Source organism: Kogia breviceps, chromosome 2 (genome assembly GCF_026419965.1).
Source record: "Kogia breviceps isolate mKogBre1 chromosome 2, mKogBre1 haplotype 1, whole genome shotgun sequence".
Taxonomy (NCBI): Eukaryota; Metazoa; Chordata; class Mammalia; order Artiodactyla; family Physeteridae; genus Kogia; species Kogia breviceps.
Window position 1 is genome coordinate 175817905 of NC_081311.1, and position 20174 is coordinate 175838078.

Below are 20174 nucleotides of genomic sequence, written 5' to 3' on the forward strand. Positions count from 1 at the left end.
AACTGCAACATATAATTGGGTTACTGGGTTTACCTAATCAAAATGTACACAAACTGGGCACTTGCTTTTCTTTTTGAGCAGAAGAAGGTTCTTTTTCATCTATTCAACAATCACCCACAAAAAATGCTTGGTTTTGAAAATGGGGGACTCCAATCTGCCAAAAATGAAAGTAGCTGTAGTTGCTTGTAAGTCATCCTTTGTAGTGATCATATAAAATGAACAGTAGATATAAGTTAAGAATTGAGCCTATACATTCATCTTAGAATTTTGCTGACTTGAGGTTTCCTTTCTTGGTTTCTGATGCCAGCAGAACTTCTATGTTGAATTATAGTCTGTTCCACTGTTTTCAGTTTCAGTCAACTGATTTCAAATGCCTGTGAAACCATTCCAATTAAACCACATGAGGGTGCTAGAAACTTACAGTATGCCAACCGTAGCAGTGGAAGAGTCCTGGGGTGAAAAACAGCAGATGTTATTGTGATCTAAATTTCCACTTGATATACATTCTGATTTTTGGACAAATTCAATGTTTTAATTGAATAGTTTTTGTTACAAACAGAAGGCAGGTTGAAATTCTAACTAAGCAGAAATAAGTGTATATTGATAGTGAAAAAGCTGTTTGGAGGATTATTAGAATGACCCACAGTCATAGATCACTTACAACATGGTTCTGACTTCAACATTCTATTGCAGTTTTTGCTGTTAATTTGACATTTTAAAATAAAGTCTCCATTTTCTGGCATAAGTATAATTGTAAATAGAGATTTTTCTATTGTTCATAATCATCTACAATAAAATTTTTAATATACAACTTAATAATTTAAAAGATTCTAAAACATAATACTTACAATTGTCTCTTGCTTCAAGACCTCAACAGAGGATTCATGGTGTTAGTAAACCTAAACTCTGAACTTATTATTATATGATGGACACTTTACGTCTTTTTTTTTGAGTATCTTAGATGCACACGTAGCAATTCAATAATGACTGTTATTTAGAGGTGTTGAATAAATAGAATAAGAACAGATGGCTACTGAAGCTACCTGTCTCAGTCATTCTGTGGCACATTGGGATCTGAAGTCGAAAGGATATTGCAACTGATGGTGGGTGAGTGCAGGACTTACATTTTTTTGTTTGTTTGTTTGTTTTTGCCCTATTTTGATTATCTTCATGATTAGCCTGGATTATGACATCTGCTTTTTTTCAGCCTCTAAATATCCAGAGAGGCTTGGTCATCAAGGCAGATACTGCTCCAACAGTAATCGCTATCTAATAACAGTTGGCATAATATGGCTGAGTTATACATTGGAGGAAGGTTGAGGTCAGCTGGTTCTTTTTAATCTGTGATTTGTTTCAAATTTCAACTGCTCCCACGTTCGAAAGGCTGACTTTACATGTAGACCCAGGAAGTAGCTATTTATTTGATCTGATTTGGGCCGACCCCCAAATTCTCTTGCCTGAGCATGTCTCTGGTACCGATGTGCCCAGGTCCCTTTGCAATTTTCTTTTAAGTCCCTGCGAAAGTGGGCATTGGGGATCTTAATTAGGAGAAAGGAGAAACTTAAAGAGAGGATAAAGTGTAGGATGCTAGACGTGGGTTAAGTTTCACCTGGTTCCTTCCTGTGCACTGGAAGGAGCACAGGCTATGGAGCCAGTCAGATATGTGGGTGCACAGTATTACCAACTGCAGAATCATGGGCACATCACCTCCCTCATTTCTCCAACCTCACATGCTTCCTGCTAATTTCTCCCTTATAGTTTTGTTGTGGAGCTTAAATGATGTAAATGCAAAGGACCCTCGGCACATGATGAGTGTCCAATAAAGTTTTCTCTTATTCCCCCTGAAAATGAAAATGCTACTTGTTATACTGAACAGTATTTTGTGATTTTAGATATATGCATTTTAAGACTCATTTTCAGAGTCACGAGGCATTGTCACATTTTAATACCAGACCTATTTTTTTTTTTTTTTTTTTTTTTTCGGTATGCGGGCCTCTCACTGTTGTGGCCTCTCCCGTTGCGGAGCACAGGCTCCGGACGCGCAGGCCTAGTGGCCATGGCTCACGGGCTTAGTTGCTCCGCGGCATGTGGGATCTTCCCGGACCAGAGCACGAACCCGTGTCTCCTGCATCGGCAGGCGGATTCTCAACCACTGCGCCACCAGGGAAGCCCCAGACCTATTTTTTTAAAATTAGGAAGCAATGATAGCTAGTGATACAAATGCCATTCTTATCGAAAGATCAATAGCACTCCGTTATAATAATGAACAAAAATTCCCACTTTACAGTTGTTAATCATGCTAAAATTCCTCTAAAATGCAATAAATACATTCACTAGCAGAAGATGAGAATAGCACTTAGATTGATGGCAGTCTATTACTTGTTTTTATATATAGTCACCTGAAATGAAGTCCAGAATTTGACTTCCAAATAGAATATACCCACATATTAGGTATATATGTGAATGTCCACAGACTGGAGTAGAGGAAAAAAAACAATGATTTTAACAAGGTTAGCATTATGGAAATAATGGATGAGTTTTACATGTCTATGAGAAAGTAGAAATTAAAGTTTTCTTACTTCCTTGAAAGGTGGAGATAAACATATATCATGTTGAGGATGAAGTATGAAATCCCAGTCTTCTTCAGGGTGATGGGCCAAGTTAGACAGGTGTTAGAATAATCAACTCAGTATCTCTCAGCATCCCAGCTCTGAGTGCGTGCTTCCATCAGAACTCAGTTTGTTATCTTCAATACATGATCATAGCAATGGCAGCCCTCTGGAAACTTCCAGAGCAATATCCATTCTTACCAACTTAGGTGTTAATCATTATTCAGACAGCTTCAGCAAAAAATTTCTCTTCTATACTTCAGTTCACTGACTTTCTCTTTTTCTTCTTAAACTGTTTATTGCTTCCCAAGGGCATGCTAGGAAAATTGACTGTCCTAGGCAGTTCCCCAAATTTATAAGCTAGTCTAGTGGAATGAATTGATCTAGAGTGATAACATATTTCACATTGGATTTCTTTAGGTTTTGAAAAGTTTCTCTTTACTCAATGTGATGTGAGTTGTATCATGGAGGATTCCAATGCCTATTATGCATATGCATTGGGATTCATATGTTTGATCTATTAACTTCACATTACCAGATCACTCTGCAAGTAGTTTAGGAAAATTGAGCTTGTCAGAATTTTCAGTGTAGTTGCAACATTTTCAAAAGCTCTCTTCACTGGCCTTCACTACCAAGCTATCCAGACTTTAGTGTATCTATTTTCCCCATACTCACTCATCTTACCAACATTGACTCTTTTACACATAATGCTCCTCCCATATAGCATTTTCACTAGAAGAAAAATACATTTATTTTGATCTATTAAAAATTACAGAAGTCTCACCTGTAATCCATTCCTCCATTAGTACGTAGACAGATTCAATTCTAGTCATGCAAATAAAACTGGATTGGAGGACAGAAGCACAGGTAGTATAAGTCAAACAGAAAAATATCTCAAATGTCTTTATCAGCTAGGTCCTCTTGATATAGCTGGTTCTCTAAAGTAACAAAAGAATGGATTTAGAACTCTATCTGTTAATACAGAAACTTGAATTTTGATTCCGTCAAATGCCTTCCAAGTGTAAGATAATGATCAACGAATTTATTGACTACATATCAGGCACTGGTCTAATTGCATTATTTCATTTAATCCTTACCACAACCTAAGAAAGTCAGTAATTATCCCAATTTTATAGGTAGTAAACTGAGGTTCTGAGATATTTAGCAATGTCCTTGATATCACATGCTAATAAATGACAGAATTGAGATCAAACCTGAGCAGGACTCCAGAGCTTAGGATGTTTTATATTTAACCCCTATGCTATATATAAGTATGTGTATATGTGTACACACACGCGCGCGCGCACACACACACACACACACACACACACATATATATATATGTTTAGGGATGTGGAAAGGTGGAAAGGTGAATTATATAACATCTGGAGGAAATCAGACTACATGTAGTAGACACTTCCAGCATAGTGACAGTATTTAATAAAGGGATGATAGTGCCATCATCATAGAACTAGCACATTTGATAAAGGTTTCAACAATATTAGTAATAAATAGATAATTACAGGTACAAAAATATCACAGTTGAACCCCTTTCACTATAAGGAAGGAAGGAAGTCAACTGTAGTAAAGCTTCTTTGTGGGCAAGAACTATTTCAAGACACTACACCCCAAACCTTTTTATTTATAATATCAAGTTGGATTAACAATTTTAGATTGAAAGACAATCATGATACTTTAAAAAAAAACCACCTGAATATGCAAGAAAAGATGTGAATATGCTAATTACCAGCTTTGAGCACCTGCCTATCTTCTGCCTATAACTCTTTTTTACAATTTTTTTCTTTATTTTAATTTTTAGTTTCTTTTGTTATTTCTGACTGCCATGTGTAGCTGAAGAACTTTATTATACCTGCCTAAGTTGTATAATTTTGCTCTTTTACTGACTGGAACTAAGTTGAATTAAGTTTTGAATCCTTCTTTCAGTGATTAGCTTAAAGAAGGCCTCCATCCACTGCTTGGGCTGTACCATGTTAAATCACCAAATGGAAAGTTTCCACTCTTTATGATGACTGCTTGTTCTTTTGCATTTCATTCAATTTGGGCAATTTTCCCAGTATGGTCCATTTTCCTCTCTGGTGTGGTTTTTTTTTGTTTTTTTTTTTTTGTTTGTTTCACAATGCTGCTATTTATGTTAGCAACATAATGCTTGACTGTTGAAAAGGACTCTGTTTTCATCCCTTTTAGATGTTCAAAAGTAGGGGATATGACCCCTACTTTACACCATATATGTGGCTAAGTTTTGGATTTATTTCTCTATTAATGATTGATATAAACTTAATTTACTATGGATTAATATACAAGTTATTCAGAAATTGCTTTTGTCCACTGTTCTGTAGGCTCATATGTTGTTTTATTTTTTAACTTTTAATTTTGATAATATTAATATTCTCTTCCCCTTCACTGCCACTTATTGCTGCAATCAATGTAGTAAAAAAAGAGGAAAGTGTGCTTTTGAAGGGCCTAACTTTCATCTGAACATCGCTGTATTCAATGTGATAAACTACATCCATTGGTGAGTGCTGAAAAGTCATAGGTATGCCTATAGCTTAGGAAAACAATCTGGGGCAAGCCTGGTGAGTTCCACTTGGGCATTCAAGTGCTAAATTGAGCTCAGTAAAGTTGGCCATTTCCCTGCAGCCACAAACTTCTGGCAGATGTAATAATGCAGGTGTCACCTTAGCTGGAACACTCCCTTTGAATGTCCTCTCCTAAACACATCAGTTTCTATTGACTTTTTATTTAACTTGTTCAGGAGGCGTGGCAAAACCAGACAAGAACGTTTTGTGCTTGTATTTGATTGAAGTTTTCTAGGGGAAAAGTGTCACCTAAAAGTCATTAAAACTTAGGCGTAACTACTATGTATACAACAGATAACTAATAAGAACCTATTGTTTAGCACAGGAAACTCTACTCAATAATCTGTGGTGACCTAACTGGAAGGAAATCAAAAAAGCGTGGATATATGTATATGTATAGCTGATTCACTTTGCTGTACAGCAGAAACTAACACAACACTGTAAAGCAGCTATACGCCAATAAAAATTTAAAAAAGAAAAACTTAAGCTTAAGAAAGAGAAGGATCAGTACTTTACTTTCTAATGATAATTTATACTTTTTGGTAGAAAAAAAAACAGTAAGCAATTAGCCTTAAAGGGTATTTAATATAGAAGCAATTTAGAGAAAAATATATATTTCACTGTATATATAATGTATAATCATGTTATAATTTTTATGATCCTTTACTATGATATATGCTTGTGATATCATTTGTTGTTTTCTCCACCCCAGTCTGTGGACCTTCATATATATATGAACATATATATACACATAAAGTGTATATATATATATATATATATATATATATATATATACACACATACATACACACACACTAATGTATATATATGTGTGTGTATATATACATATATATACACACTAAGTATTTGGGTGTTTATTATTTTGAATGTAAAATGAGAATAGAGATGGTTGGACACTTTAGTGGAACCCATTGATCTGATTTGCAGAAAATAGGTTCTGTCCTCTGACTTCACTATCAACTCACACTATATTTCTAAGTCTCAGTTTCACCCTAGTTTAAAAAATATATATTCTATTATTTTACTAGTTAGCCATGCTGCTAAGATGAATATATATTATGTATAAAGTAATTGACTCTAAAGGAAAACAATTTTATTAGTTACTACATATTAGTATCCTATGGTTTGTCTTCGTACCCTAAACCATTTATCTAATAAACCTCTTCAAGAATACTAAATATTGGACCTTACATAAAAAGGTTAGTTTTTCTTCTGGAAAAGACGAGCATTACTGTGGGAATTTCCGTGCCCATGAACTAATGCCAAAAATACATTTTATTTTTAATTTGTTTTTATGTTCCATGTGATATTATAGGCGATGTCACAGATTTGACAAGCCTCTATTAATTTTTCTAACTAATAATTTATTATATCAGGTATATTGTGAATAAAATTTTACATCAAATATTTAATGTTTTGAGAACCCTCATTGAATTAATTATTTAAACAGTGCTTTCATAGTTTTGACAAATAATTATGCATTTTGAAAGAGTGAGAGGGGACTTGAGTCTGGCATGGGCAAGATGCATGTTTCACCTAAAATGTTTTCAGAGTGATGTTCACATCGTTCATAAAATAAATATTATATATTTTCTGCTTATTGATTCTTATATGTTCGATAGTTCCAAAAATCTTAAGTTGGTTTAAAATAACATATGCTCATAATTTGTATGTATGTATGTATCTATTAATAGCCAGGATTTAATAGATTATCCGTATGTCAACATCTGTGATCTCAGCATGAGAGGTTGTGTATTTACTTGATGACATTTCTCTTTATTAGGAGCTGTTATTAGACCAAATGGTACTGTTAGTTGCCTTCAATGGGTTTGTAATCTATTTTTGAAGATTTGTTTACACTTAGGTATACATTAAGACAGGATGCTTTTAATGGACCAAGAAGCTCTAAGATCTTTGTGTACTAAGTTATCTCATATAAGTCACAGTTTAAGAGTTCTTAGAAGGTATGCAACCCTACCCCGTATTTTATAAACAAGACAGTGACTCAGAACATTTAAATAAATTTTTCGAGATTTCAGGGGAAGTGCACACGGAAGCCATGATCTGAGTTCAGGACTTTTGGAATCCAAGGATAGCATCTTTCCTTCAATATATCTCTATGCCATGGGAACGAAGGGAAGAGAGAATTATAAATAAATAAATAGGAAGACACTGCCAACAATATGTTATGGTTTAGGGAGAGCAGAGAGGGAGAGAATTGAGCAAGTCCACCAAATTTGATGATGGGGAGGGAAGAGTAGGAGCTAGACTAAAAGGACCAAATGAGCAATGAGAAAGAAGTAGGTAAATGGATGAATTGTACTCAGGAAGTGACAAATCGTGTTTGCTATTATTTTGTTATATTTATGCTGTATTTCATAAAAATGAGAATCTTACTATAAGGAAATTATGGCTGTGAATAGAAATTAAAGTGAATACTCTCTACCTATTTGCTAAATGTACGTTATAGTTGGAGCCACACAATTTCACTCATTATTCTGTAATTATTGCATACGAGGAGGATGCTCCAATTAATCTGTAAATTCCATTAGGGCAAATTTCAAATACCATGTCTTAATATACTTTTATTATAAGATTTGCTTAAAAGCTTTTGTTGATTTATGTGAATGATGAATGGACTTCACCATTCTAAAGAATAGTGTCAGTTCTGAAACAGATAAGAATGATTTTCAGTTCTTTATATACTATATATTTTCTTGGAAATTGACCTTGCATAGAGTAAAATCTCAATATTTGTATGATAATATTCCCATTAAATAAATAAATAAATATTTTTGTAGAAAGTGAAAATCAGAATTTTTCAGTCATGCCAAAGAAGGGATATTGGAGTGGAGGAAAGTATATTACAATTCCTGGTTGCTCAAGGTACCCACAAAATTTTTAATTGGAAAATCTGTAGTCCAAAATATAAACTCTGGGGACTTTCTAGTGGTTAAGACTCTGTGTTTCCAATGCAGGGGGCATGGGTTCGATCCCTGGTAGGGGATAAGGTCTCACATGCTGCACAGTGTGACCAAAAAATAAAATAAAATAAAATAAAATAAACAGAATATAAACTCTGTTGGAAGACACTGGAAATCAGCATCTCTAGGTTTTCATTATTTAAGTGACTATATATTTAGTAATTAGCTAGGAGTCTCTGAATGACTATTTTCTAATAAAAGGGGATATATCTAATTGTTTTTTATAGTCAAATAGAAATTATATATACTGGGTGCACTATAATACTTACATGGACATTATAATCTCTATTGCCTGTTTTTTTTTTTTTTTTTTGTCCGTGCCATGGTTCCCCAACCAGGGATCAAACCCGCGCCCCCTGCAGTGGAAGTTCATAGTCTTAACTGCTGGACCGCCAGGGAAGTCCCTACCTAGTTTTGATTTAAAAAGTTATCTAAGTTTTCAAAATTGCAAATTTCTAGAAAACTGTTGTGTTTTTTTTTTTTTTTTTTTGCGGTACGCGGGCCTCTCACTCTTGTGGCCTCTCCCGTTGCGGAGCACAGGCTCCGGACACGCAGCTCAGCAGCCACGGCTTACGGGCCCAGCCGCTCTGCGGCATGTGGGATCCTCCCGGACCGGGGCACGAACCCGCGTCCCCTGCATCGGCAGGTGGACTCTCAACCACTGCACTACCAGGGAAGCCCTAGAAAATTTTTTATGAGAAATATTCATAAATATGTACAATGGTAGTGCAGGCTCTAATTTAATTAACCAGCAAAGAAGATTAAGGTGAAAAATATATAATCATAACAGTTATGATACAGAGATTTGTGTTTCTCTGGTGACCTTAAGGTGAATTTCTGTTATAATACAGGTGGAAAATAATCACTATTCTATTTTTTTCGGTGGTGAAACTGAGTCACACGGGGGTGTGTGTCATACTTTATGTCACACCAGTCAGAGGAAAGCAAGAAATCTAGCCCAGGCCTTCTGCCTTCAGTTCTAGTCGCTAACCCTTTTCAAAAGCTACTTTGTAGAGATATGACTTTTAAATCAGACAGCTGGAGATCAGCTCCTCCTTAGCTGTCAAGTTGTGAGCTGTGTGTTTCCCTGCCTGAATTGTTGACCCCACTTAGAGCAGAAGCCTTGTAAGAGATGTGCCCTTCTCTAAACTCTTGTGAGGAAAATGTGGGGGCCTGGAATGCAGAAAGACTTGGTGAGTCACCTTTAAGAGATGTAAACAGAATTTTCAAGAGTATGGAGAGCTAACGTAAGAATTTTCTTTTTAAATTTTTCTGTATTTATGAGACAGTATAAATATGTGTGTGTATATATGCACACATACATACATATACATATATTTTTTTCTTTAAATAAAATGTAAATGCCTTATCTTCCATGTTAATGCGGGTGTGAGTTAAAAGCTCCTGAAGTGTACAATGGAAATTAAATGTAGACAAAATAGTCTGCCTGAGCTATAATTACAGATGCTAGATAATCACTCGCTGGCCCTCAGGATTTTTCACCTTCTCATTCATACCTGAGATGCCTTTATGGGCGCAGAACCTCTGCTAGTGCCCTGGGAGCTGAAGTGGGTGATGCCTCTCTCGAGGAGTGAGGCAGTGGCCTTGCCTCCCAACAGCGGAGTAAATGTCTGGCTGGTCATTCATGCTTTGCAGGGGTTACAAAGTATGGTGGACCTCACCCCTCAAGATCTGGATACAGGAGTGCTACAGAGAGAGGGAAGAGACTTAGAAGAGCTGAGGTGCTGAGGCCACATTTAGGTGACCTGCCAGTTTTGTTCTGCTGAACTCCTTGTGCTTCTTTTTTTTTTTTTCTTTAATATTTATTTTTTTATTTGGTTGCACTAGGTCTTAGTTGCGGCAGGAGGGCTCCTTAGTTGCAGCTCACCAGCTCCTTAGTTTCAGCACGTGGGCTCCTTGGTTGCAGCATGCATGTGGGATCTAGTTCCCTGACCAGGCAGGGATCGAACCCGGGCCCCCTGCATTGGGAGTGTGCAGTCTTATCCACTGCACCACCAGGGAAGTCCCCTCCTCTTCCTCCTTCTCCTCTCTTGTGTCTGCTCCTTCCCTTTATACTGTCTTCTGGCATTTGCATTTATGAAGCACTTATTACCTACTTTGCACTGTGCTAAACACTTGACATGTTTATTATTTCATTTAATCGATGAGATTTTTTTTCTCAGCATAGTTGAAGCCTGACTTTAGATTCAGTCAGTGATATTGGCCTATCTCGGGTTGAAGTAGGCAGTTAGGCACTATTTGCCTATGTAAATATAGTAATGATAACATAATGGCCATCACATGGTTATGTTGATTTTGCCCAGAATGCCTCATACCCTACCTACCACCTATCTTTAGCGGATGGTCTGGTTTAATTGACCCTACTTAGCTCTAGGTAACTTGAAGAGGAGAGCTACTCACTCAGTTCTTGAGTATATAGTTTTTAGTATGAAATAGATGAGAATTTTTGCTATCTGGGTATTATATGTCTTCTTCTGAAAAACCTTCAGTGATAAAGATTTTTGACTTCCATGTACATAGTAGTCCTCAAATTATCATAGATCTAGTGTGACATGTCACCAGGAATTTAATTCTAGAATTTTTCTACATCTACATTTTTCTACACTTAATTCTACAATTTTTCTAGAAATGGCTTATTTTTCCCCTTTCTAGAAAAGGCTTACATTTTCTCATTTAAGAACTACAAAAAAATGGTGAAAAATTAATTCTACATAAGTTACATTTAGCAAGAAAAAAAATCTATGCAGTAGTTATCAGTAGATAGGCTTCACTTAAGTAAATAATTTTAATAAGATTCTAAGTAATAGTTTCTAAAAGTCAAAGAAAGTTACACATTTGTTATACATTTGTTGCTTGGACAACATATGTGGTTATTTGGAAAACTACTCTGTGGAAACGTGACTTGCTTTAAACAAAGATGATGGAGAAGTTTTAAAATATAGGACTTCCAGGGCTTCCCTGGTGGCGCGGTGGTTGAGAGTCCGCCTGCTGATGCAGGGGACACGGGCTCGTGCCTCGGTCCGGGAGGATCCCACATGCCGCGGATCGGCTGGGCCCGTGAGCCATGGCCGCTGGGCCTGCGCGTCCGGACCCTGTGCTCTGCAACGCGAGAGGCCACAACAGTGAGAGGCCCGCGTACCGCTAAATAAATAAATAAATAAATAAAATATAAGACTTCCAAATAAATGTATTGAGAAATAACAAATTTTAAAGCATCAAAGAATGCTCATTCAATGTCAATTTTCTACTGGGGCCTTATACAATATTTCTTTTTATCCGCTGGATTTAAATTCTGGATGTATAACAAACCTATATTCATGGAAAAATCCAGGATTTTGCTTACTGAATACATCCTCTTAATTTTTGAAAAAGAGTACACTGAATGTATTTAAAATTATAAATAAATTTTCTAAGCCGAAATAACAGAAGCAATATTCCATAGTATAGACTTTGCCTTTTAGCTCAATCTGATCAGGTGAAAGCTATTTTCTTAGTAGAAGCATGCTCTTTTGAATGTAGCAGAACTCTTTATTATATACTAATGAACAAGTCTTATTACTGTGATTAGGTGGTTTCTATTTGTTTTTCATCCTTAGCAATCAAGGGCAGAGAAAGAGAGTCACAGCATTCTGAACAGGAGATCACTGAGATACAAAATGTGATTTATTAAGGATCAAAAATTATGATTAACCTAACCTATATTAGGTTATTTTCCCCATTTTCATTACTTGGTATTCACAGAATATAACTATGATGTTATAATCATCATATATTAATGATGTATATAAATGAGCTTACCAGATTAAAAGTTATATAACAATATTTCTGGATTATTGGGATCACTGAAGATTGGTTAAAAATGAACATAGGATTCAGGAATCAAAAAATTGCCTACTGAAAAATATCTACTGTATCAATTTCTCATAAGGTTTTCTTCTAGGTTTTGATTTTGTTGTTTGTAATAGCCTTTAAGGTGAAGTATAATTTTAAGTGTGTCATCCCTTGACAATCAGCACTTGCAATTTTATAGCATTATTGTGATAGTGCTAAGTGAACCCAAATCCTAATAAATACTTTTCATATTGTCATGGTTGCACTTGAACATCGGATCACTGTTTGTCCCAGACATGAGAGATAAAGATCAAGGTTTTCTTTAACTCTTCCAAAGACCTCATTGCTGTACAGCAATAAGGCATGGTGCTCTCAAAAAGTAAGAGAAAATAGTAGTACTTACCCAATTTCCTGGGTTTTATCCTTTGCTTTTCTAAACGCTGCTGCTGCTTTTGAAAAATATCATTTTCATTTCTCTCAAGGAAAGAGGTAACAACCTGTCTCGACAAGAAAAAATGAGAAGACAACTTCTCCACTTGATTGCATTATTGTGATTGTGGCATGGTCTTGAACCTGTGAAATGCCAAAAATAATCAGTGAAGCCCTGTAAAACTCAGGGGAGAGGTTGGTGAGGGGTCTTGGAACAGAGCACATACATCTTTCTCAGTTCTCTCTCCTTATTAAAACTGGTGTCATTACTGAACATCAGGCCTAGTGTTTTTGTTAGCTTCTGCCTTTTGGGGGATTTTTTTAAAGATAATAATAAAATTGTAAGCCCATCCCATAATTGTAGGCCAAGTGGAGTGCTCATTTTCACATTAGAGTTTGTGCAATCTGGAGGGAAATTTGTTTAGTATTACTTGTGAGTTGGTGGATCAGATAAAAGCCAGTCAAGTGGGAGAGGACCGAGTGAAGTACGCGGGCTCCCCTGGTAATTGTGAAGCTGCAGGCGTTCCTCCAGTCAGTTAATAGATTTCCCCAGCTCCTCTGTGCCAGGTGAAAATTTCCTCATTAAGGGGAATTTATTCCATTTCCCTTTATCATTTATTATTGAAGACTAAGTGTGAGTGGCGGAAGCTTCAGAGATGACAGGGTAGGGTAGAATTTTAAACAACAACAACAAAATCTATATCAGAAGTCGAGGAGAAAGAGGAGAGAGGCTTGTATTGTTTATAAAACAAGGAGAACACATGAGAGACTTCTTGCTGTAGAAGCTGAGCCATCCTGTCTAACCGTTAAAAGGTGATGTCAGAGCGTGTAAAAGTCTGATCGTCTATTTTTAAGACGGTTTTCCCCCTCTAAAATTTCAGACTGTCATTTTGTGCTGCTAAGTAGAGAGAAACTGAAGATTATGAAAAGGCCAGGCTCACAGCTATTTGGGTTTCTTTGTTTAATTGTTTAGAATCTATTATGCAATGATGAAAGTGTAACCTTTGAAGAGTTTGCCCTTGAACTCTGAAAGCAAGGAAAGCTGGTAGGGGAAGGAAAATTTGTGTACGTAGTATATTTCAGAGGACACGGTTCTGAAATATGGATTTAATGTGTTCATGTTCAAAGGAGTAAAGATGAACATACTAGTACACTCAAATACATATCAAATAACAGAAGGGTAATTTATTTATCATACATATTTTAACACTGTGTTCTTTAGTGCAATATGTTCCATTCAGCAGAGCACATTTCTCTCTTGGTATAATGCTTCCTCGATTTACAATATAATATAAATGGAGTATTTCCTATTGAGGATTCAAAAACAGTTTTGAATTACAAATTCAGTGTTTATCTTTCTTTTAGTAATTATTCTGTTTTGAGTTTGTTCCAAATTAAGGTTTTCATTTTCCTTTGAAAAAAATAGAAATATTATAGCCTTGTCCCTAAAACAAGCTTTTACCTAGCTTGATATTAAAAAAAAACTCGGGTGGGAATTCCTTTTAGCTGACAAAATCGGGGCACCTCATTATGGGCAGATAAAGATGAGGAGCATATATCTAAATCACATTGTTAAATGAGCTTTATGTTCACTTAAGATTATTCATCTTGTATTTGACTCTGAAGAGGTTTAACCTTATCTAAATCACTGGTGCAAAGCTAATGAATCATGTCTTCAAACTGTCTCTTCTCTTATTTTATTACAATGGAACTCAGAATAAAATTTTGTACCAGAACAAGTAGGGAATGAAGTGAATTTTCTTCTGTGTGTAATGACATGCCAGCCAACCTTGTGTTATACAGAAACAGTGGAGAGAGTGAATGAGGGAAATAATGGAGAGTGACCACCTATGTCCTGTCTTGGAGTTAGGGGTAACGCACAGAATTAGGACCATGTTCGATGTGGGAAAGAGTCTAACTTGTCTGTGTCTTTGTAACTACCATGGTGGGTCAGAATCAACATCTCTTTTCTCAGGGAGGAGGATTGCAAAGTGCTTTGCACTATTTCATAAACATGTCTAAAGAGTAGAAATTAATAACCAGAGGAGCCATGAATGAAATACTGTAGAAGATATATTACTTGGAACTTCATAGGAACATAGCTACCCAATATTTGCATTCAAGTCGAAATAGATGAACATGAATATATTCATATGCCATTCCAATTTAATACACCCTCATTTAAAGATGTTTAAATATCATATCATGCTATTGATCTAGTTATTTGAATATTGAGTGAAAGTTAAATCAGTTTTTGGCTCACCAAGAAAATATTCTGAGAATCAGCTTGTGAGCTTAAAGCATGCACTTTGTAGGTCTAGCTTGAAGCATCTGTTTTAGAACCCTCACCTGAGCAGGTGCCTATGGAGAAGTAGTTTTCACCCCCATTCTGAAACTCTGTCATTCATTATTTTGTGTTACTGTTTCTTTTCTCAGCATCCCCTTTAAATAATGAAAACTCTCTGAGGTGGGGATGCTATGGGGAGCAGTAATGATTGAGTTAGTCTTAGCTATTTCTTTGCCATAGAGCTGAGCGCAAAATGAATTCACTTTACTTTTGTATGCACAAGGCCAATTCTATCAATCAGCCTTCCTTTTTCTTTTTTTTTGTATTTGTTTGTTGGTAAGAATCCAGTTTTATTTGGTGGGTGGAGGAGGAAGACTGTGTATATTTGCTGGAGATGTCTTTATATGCTGTACTGGACTCTTATGGTGGAAAAGAATAAGACGAATTATGCATATTTCAGCAATAGAAAAGACTGCATTGCTGAATGTGGACAAAACAAATGCAAATTTGCTGCATTCCTAACAGAAATTTGAGGAATCTAAATGGTTTCTTTTTTTGTTTGTTTAACACCATTATTTATAAGTTTTATTTAAAGCAATATAGCAGCCTTTGAAGAATTGACTGATCCTCCATATAATAAGAAATAAAAAATAAATCGTTCAAAGCAAAAAAAAAAGAAAAAAAATCTCACCAGAAGAGTTAAAGATAAATACATTACTTCTGGTTATCTTTGGACTTGAAGAACTTGCATTTGTGCTAGTCCATAGTCATAATTATAGGTGTGATTGTTCTTTTCAAGGCATGTTTCTTATGTGTGTCCAGACCATTGCTGTTCAACGTTAGCATTTAGTCATTTTAGTTAGTGTGGTTGTTGATATAGAAACATAATATAGGTTTTGCCTCAGATAGTTTTTTGCAATAATAAAGAAATGTCTTATTGAAAATCTATTTATTTTTGCTTGTTTTTCCTTTTACTGCCATCCCACAATGATGGGAACATGTTCTGGCAGGTAGCTAAAAAAATCTACAGGTAGGAATTCGCTCAATGTTGTATGCACAGTGTTTCTCCACCTAACTCAAGCTTCATACCTGTGTTTGTAATAAGATTGCAGATCACAGAGAAAATGTGTAGCCTTTCCTCATACAGGTAAACATGATTTGAAACCATCCAGGAAACTCATAATTTAAAAAGAACATCAGCCAAAGTTTTAATTTAGGAAAATTGTTTGTCAAACACTTCCACTTTGAGGCTGAATGCACACTTGCACATAAGCAAATGAGCAATTGGTTTAGGAATATAGTGTTGGCAAGGAGAGTAGAAATATGCCTTTATAAAACAAATAGCAACAACAACAACAAAAATTCTTTCCTCTGCTTTTGTCTCAAACATTTTTTTTTTGCAAAACTAAAGGCAAACACCGTAAATTTGGGTGTTTCAAGAAGCTCAGAAGCTCAGCAGTCACCTGCTGGGTAAAGCTTTTCCAGACTTCCCCAGTAGAAGCTGGGAGCACTTCCTCACAGCACCTCTCACTGTGCTATCAGAGAAATGTCTATTTGTTTGCCTTCTTATATACTCTGATCTCCTTAAATGTAGAGATTTGATATTTTCTCTCTCCATCAAAAACATAGGACAGTGCTCTGATACACAGAGCACTTGTTCACTAAACGTTAAAGCACTAATGAAGGAAATGACAGTGAGTGTTGCCCCGCCTTCACCATCCACAGTGTCCTACTAACTCTTTCCAACTACAAATCCTCAGTATGTTCCTATGCCTGCCATGCCTATTGCTTCCTCACATTACTGCAAATGCAGTTGCCCTTGCCTTGTCAACTCCTTTCATCTCTATAAACCTGAACTTATTTGATGGTTCTGTTCTCATCCGTCTACTGCCATAGTATTTCTCAAGTGCAGCCACTCATATTGTTGTCTCCTTTCTCTGACCTCACATTGCACTACACAGCTTATCTCTTCACAAAATGTTTGGAATCACTCTCTATCACTGCATTGCCTCAAATCCTGTTTTGTATCATCTTGACCAGCACTGTCTAGTAGAAATTTCTGTGATGATAAAATATTCTATAATCTACACTGTCCAATGTAGTAGCCACTAGTCTGTATGGCTATTGAGCACTTGAAACATGACTAGTGAAAGTGTGGCTCTGAATAATCTGAAAAATTTTTAACTAATTAACATCTAAATAGTCATGTTTGGTTAGTGGCTACCATATTGGATAGCATGTATGTAGCACAGTGCTTGGCACATAGTAAGTGACCAATAATACTTAATAGACTGTGTTCAGGAATTTGACAGGAAAATGTGTCGTTCTGAGAGAATGCTTATCAAATACTTGAGAAGACTGAGAAATCAAAATGGGAATAGGAAAAAAGAAATTAAATTCACTAGGAGAAATAATGGATTTGAGAGACAAGACAAAGTAGGTACCATAGAGAAAGTGAATTGATTAGGAACACCTGTAGCTTCAGAAATCCAAACTAACACTGATATAAAAAAGCCAGAGAAGTAGCTATTAAATGTACCATCTTGCCTCTTCTGTAAACTCAGAATATGAGTTAATTAAATTAAGAACATTGAAGGACAGAATGAACAAAATGCAGTAGGTTTAATTCAACTGCATTCTATTAGCAGAATTTCAATGAAAATGTTTTATTTATTACTAGATCTCTGGCAACACACTGTTATATTTTAATTTCATTGTATTGACTATCAAACTGTTATAACTGAATTTTATCATATTGACTATTGCTTGAAACAGCTTGGTCACAGCTATTTGGTTAGAGACGCTTTTATAGTAGTATTTAATTCTTCTGTACCTCGACCCTTTGCAAATTATTTTGTGTACATTTTGAATTCTAGTTAAAAGCTGATTTTAATAACTTCTTTGTCTTTTCTATAAAGTAAAAAACCTCTAGGGTTCTCAAAGCCCATAAAGGCCTGGAACACAGGTCAGACACTGGAGAAAGGGCTATGGATTGGGGAATCATAAACTAGTTATGTAGGATAACTCGTCATTATCAGCCAATGACAGTGACTAAATTTAGGAAGGGAGAGAAAGTAGCCAGATGTAAGCAGGTAACAGAGGATAGAGCCTTGGAGAAAAAAAACCAGTAAATTGTAATAAAGTAGGGTGAGAAGCACCTTATTACCAGAGAAAAATATCTTTTTAAAGAATGGAACATCAAAAGGGACATATGCTGAAACACTGAGAAAATGAAAATTAAGAAAGACTCCTGGATTTAAGAGGTTCTGATTATTTTTGAAAGAGCAAATTCATTAGGACATTTGGTGCAGAAGTCACTTTTCAGGAATTAAGAAGAGGAGAGGGTGCATAGGGTGTGAAAGTGGGAAACCACATGTTTGAGAAAGTCAGTATTGCAAATAATAGACTTCATAGAGGCTAGACCATTTAGTTGGTTATTCGTGTATTTTTAAAAGGCAGAAGACCTAAGTATGTTGAAGTTGGAAAATAAGGAGCCTTTGGTGATTTTGAAAGTGAATAGTTCACTGCTTCTTACTGTGTTTGGTCTAAACTTGAATCCTCTTTTTCATTAAATTCTAGTGAGTCCATAACAGAAGAAACCCTGAAAAAGGCAAAGGAGATTGGGTTCTCAGACAAGCAGATTTCAAAATGCCTCGGGCTGACTGAGGCCCAGACAAGGGAGCTGAGGTTAAAGAAAAACATTCATCCTTGGGTTAAACAGGTAAAGGAGAAAAGGAGTTTTTCTTTCTTCCCAGGATTCCTTGGGTGAAATGTAGGCACCAATTCATAGAGCCATTTTCAATAAAAAGGGGTAGGATTCTAAAGTGATTTTACTTTTTCAATTGATGCCCATGACGTCACTTATTTTATTCAGCACAGGATTGATTTATGCTTTAAAGGGGAAAGGATGAAGGGACACCTGGGTGTAAAGGGAAGAGCGAGTACATGATTTTCTTGGCCTAAATGAAAAAAAAAAAATCAAAATGACCTCTCCTCTACTTTTTGACCCACGTGCAAATATATCTGTAGTAAGAGAAATCCTTAGCCTAACAGAGGGACTTGAAATGCCCTAGTGTAGTGACTGACCCTCTTGAAAAGAATAGTCATCTCTTTTGGCACTGACTTTTTACAGGGAAATACTTTATTTTAAGTGCCTCATCATTATGGTTCATTTACTATTCATTGTGTTAGGCTTGGCAATAATGAGCTCATCTAGTATTCATGACAATCACACAAGAATTTTCATAGGTGTACTGTTGTGATTTGTGGGGGATCTTTAGTGGAAGAGATGCTTTGGCTTAAAGTACCACCAGCTGGTTTTTGTCCTTTAAAATCATTGGCTTTTCCCCATGTGCTCAGGGGGCACACACATAACCTTAGGTCTCAGGCTTGATGCCGAATATTTTCTACTCAGCAATTATTATCTTTCTTCCTTCTCACTTGCCTTACATTAGTTTGCCCTGTTGGCCCCAAATTCTTGCTCACTAAGCTGAGCTCCTGGCCCTTGAGAGCCGAATTGATTTACTCTTTCCAAATATGTTCAATGAGATCTTGTCCCCTTCCCTTCTTCCTCATGCTTTGTGGTATTTATGTCATCCCATCGCTTAGTGCCATAGGTAACTTAAATCCTATGCATTAATTTGCAAACCAAAGACATCCTTATATATAGGTCATTTTGCTTTGATTTTAGATTTTATTTTCAGTTGCTTTAGACAGCTGGTTGGGTAAGTTTTCCTGATAACCAGTTGACTATGTGACCACCTTGTTATGTTCCTGAGAGGTACTATGTAATGATCTGTTGCTCTGGAATACGTATTGTCATTCATTGCCCAAGTGATAGCTAAATTGTATCATTATTTTTTTCTCCCCTCTCACTTTTAGAATTAGAAAGCAATTGGATTGTACATACCTTTTTCTTGTCTTTATATTTGATAGTAATGGACGTTAAAGGAATATGAATGCAGAACAAAAAAAAAAGTCCACAGCATTCTTGAAAAAAATTATAATAAGGGGAGTAAAAATCCCTATGTATGTAAGTACTTATTTATTTTATCTTGCAGATTGATACACTGGCTGCAGAATATCCATCAGTAACAAACTACCTCTATGTTACCTACAATGGTCAGGTAGGAACTGCCAAACTTCTATAATGCAGAAAGCTCTGGATTTAGTAAATGGTCCACATGGGGGAATATACATTTTTTGTGTCTTTGGTTATCTAGTAATAAACAATGACATCATGTGAGTTGAATGTGATGATGTGTTTCTGTACTCAGTCTTTTACGAACTGCCCTAAGACGGTGAAATCAAACAAGTGAAGAGATAAAGACAGTGGTTACATGATCATACAATTATGCTGTTTTCTCATGACTATCTAATTAAAAATATTGAATAA

General features: G+C 36.0%; 1 protein-coding gene across 1 annotated transcript in view; it reads left to right on the forward strand.

Moving 5' to 3' along the window:
- Positions 1–20174, forward strand: part of CPS1 (carbamoyl-phosphate synthase 1) — a 151753-nt gene that overhangs the window by 82891 nt on the left and 48688 nt on the right. The window contains exons 22-23 of the mRNA XM_059053750.2: positions 18359–18500; positions 19840–19905. Coding sequence (XP_058909733.1) covers positions 18359–18500; positions 19840–19905 — 208 coding nt within the window. The remainder of the gene's footprint in view (positions 1–18358; positions 18501–19839; positions 19906–20174) is intronic.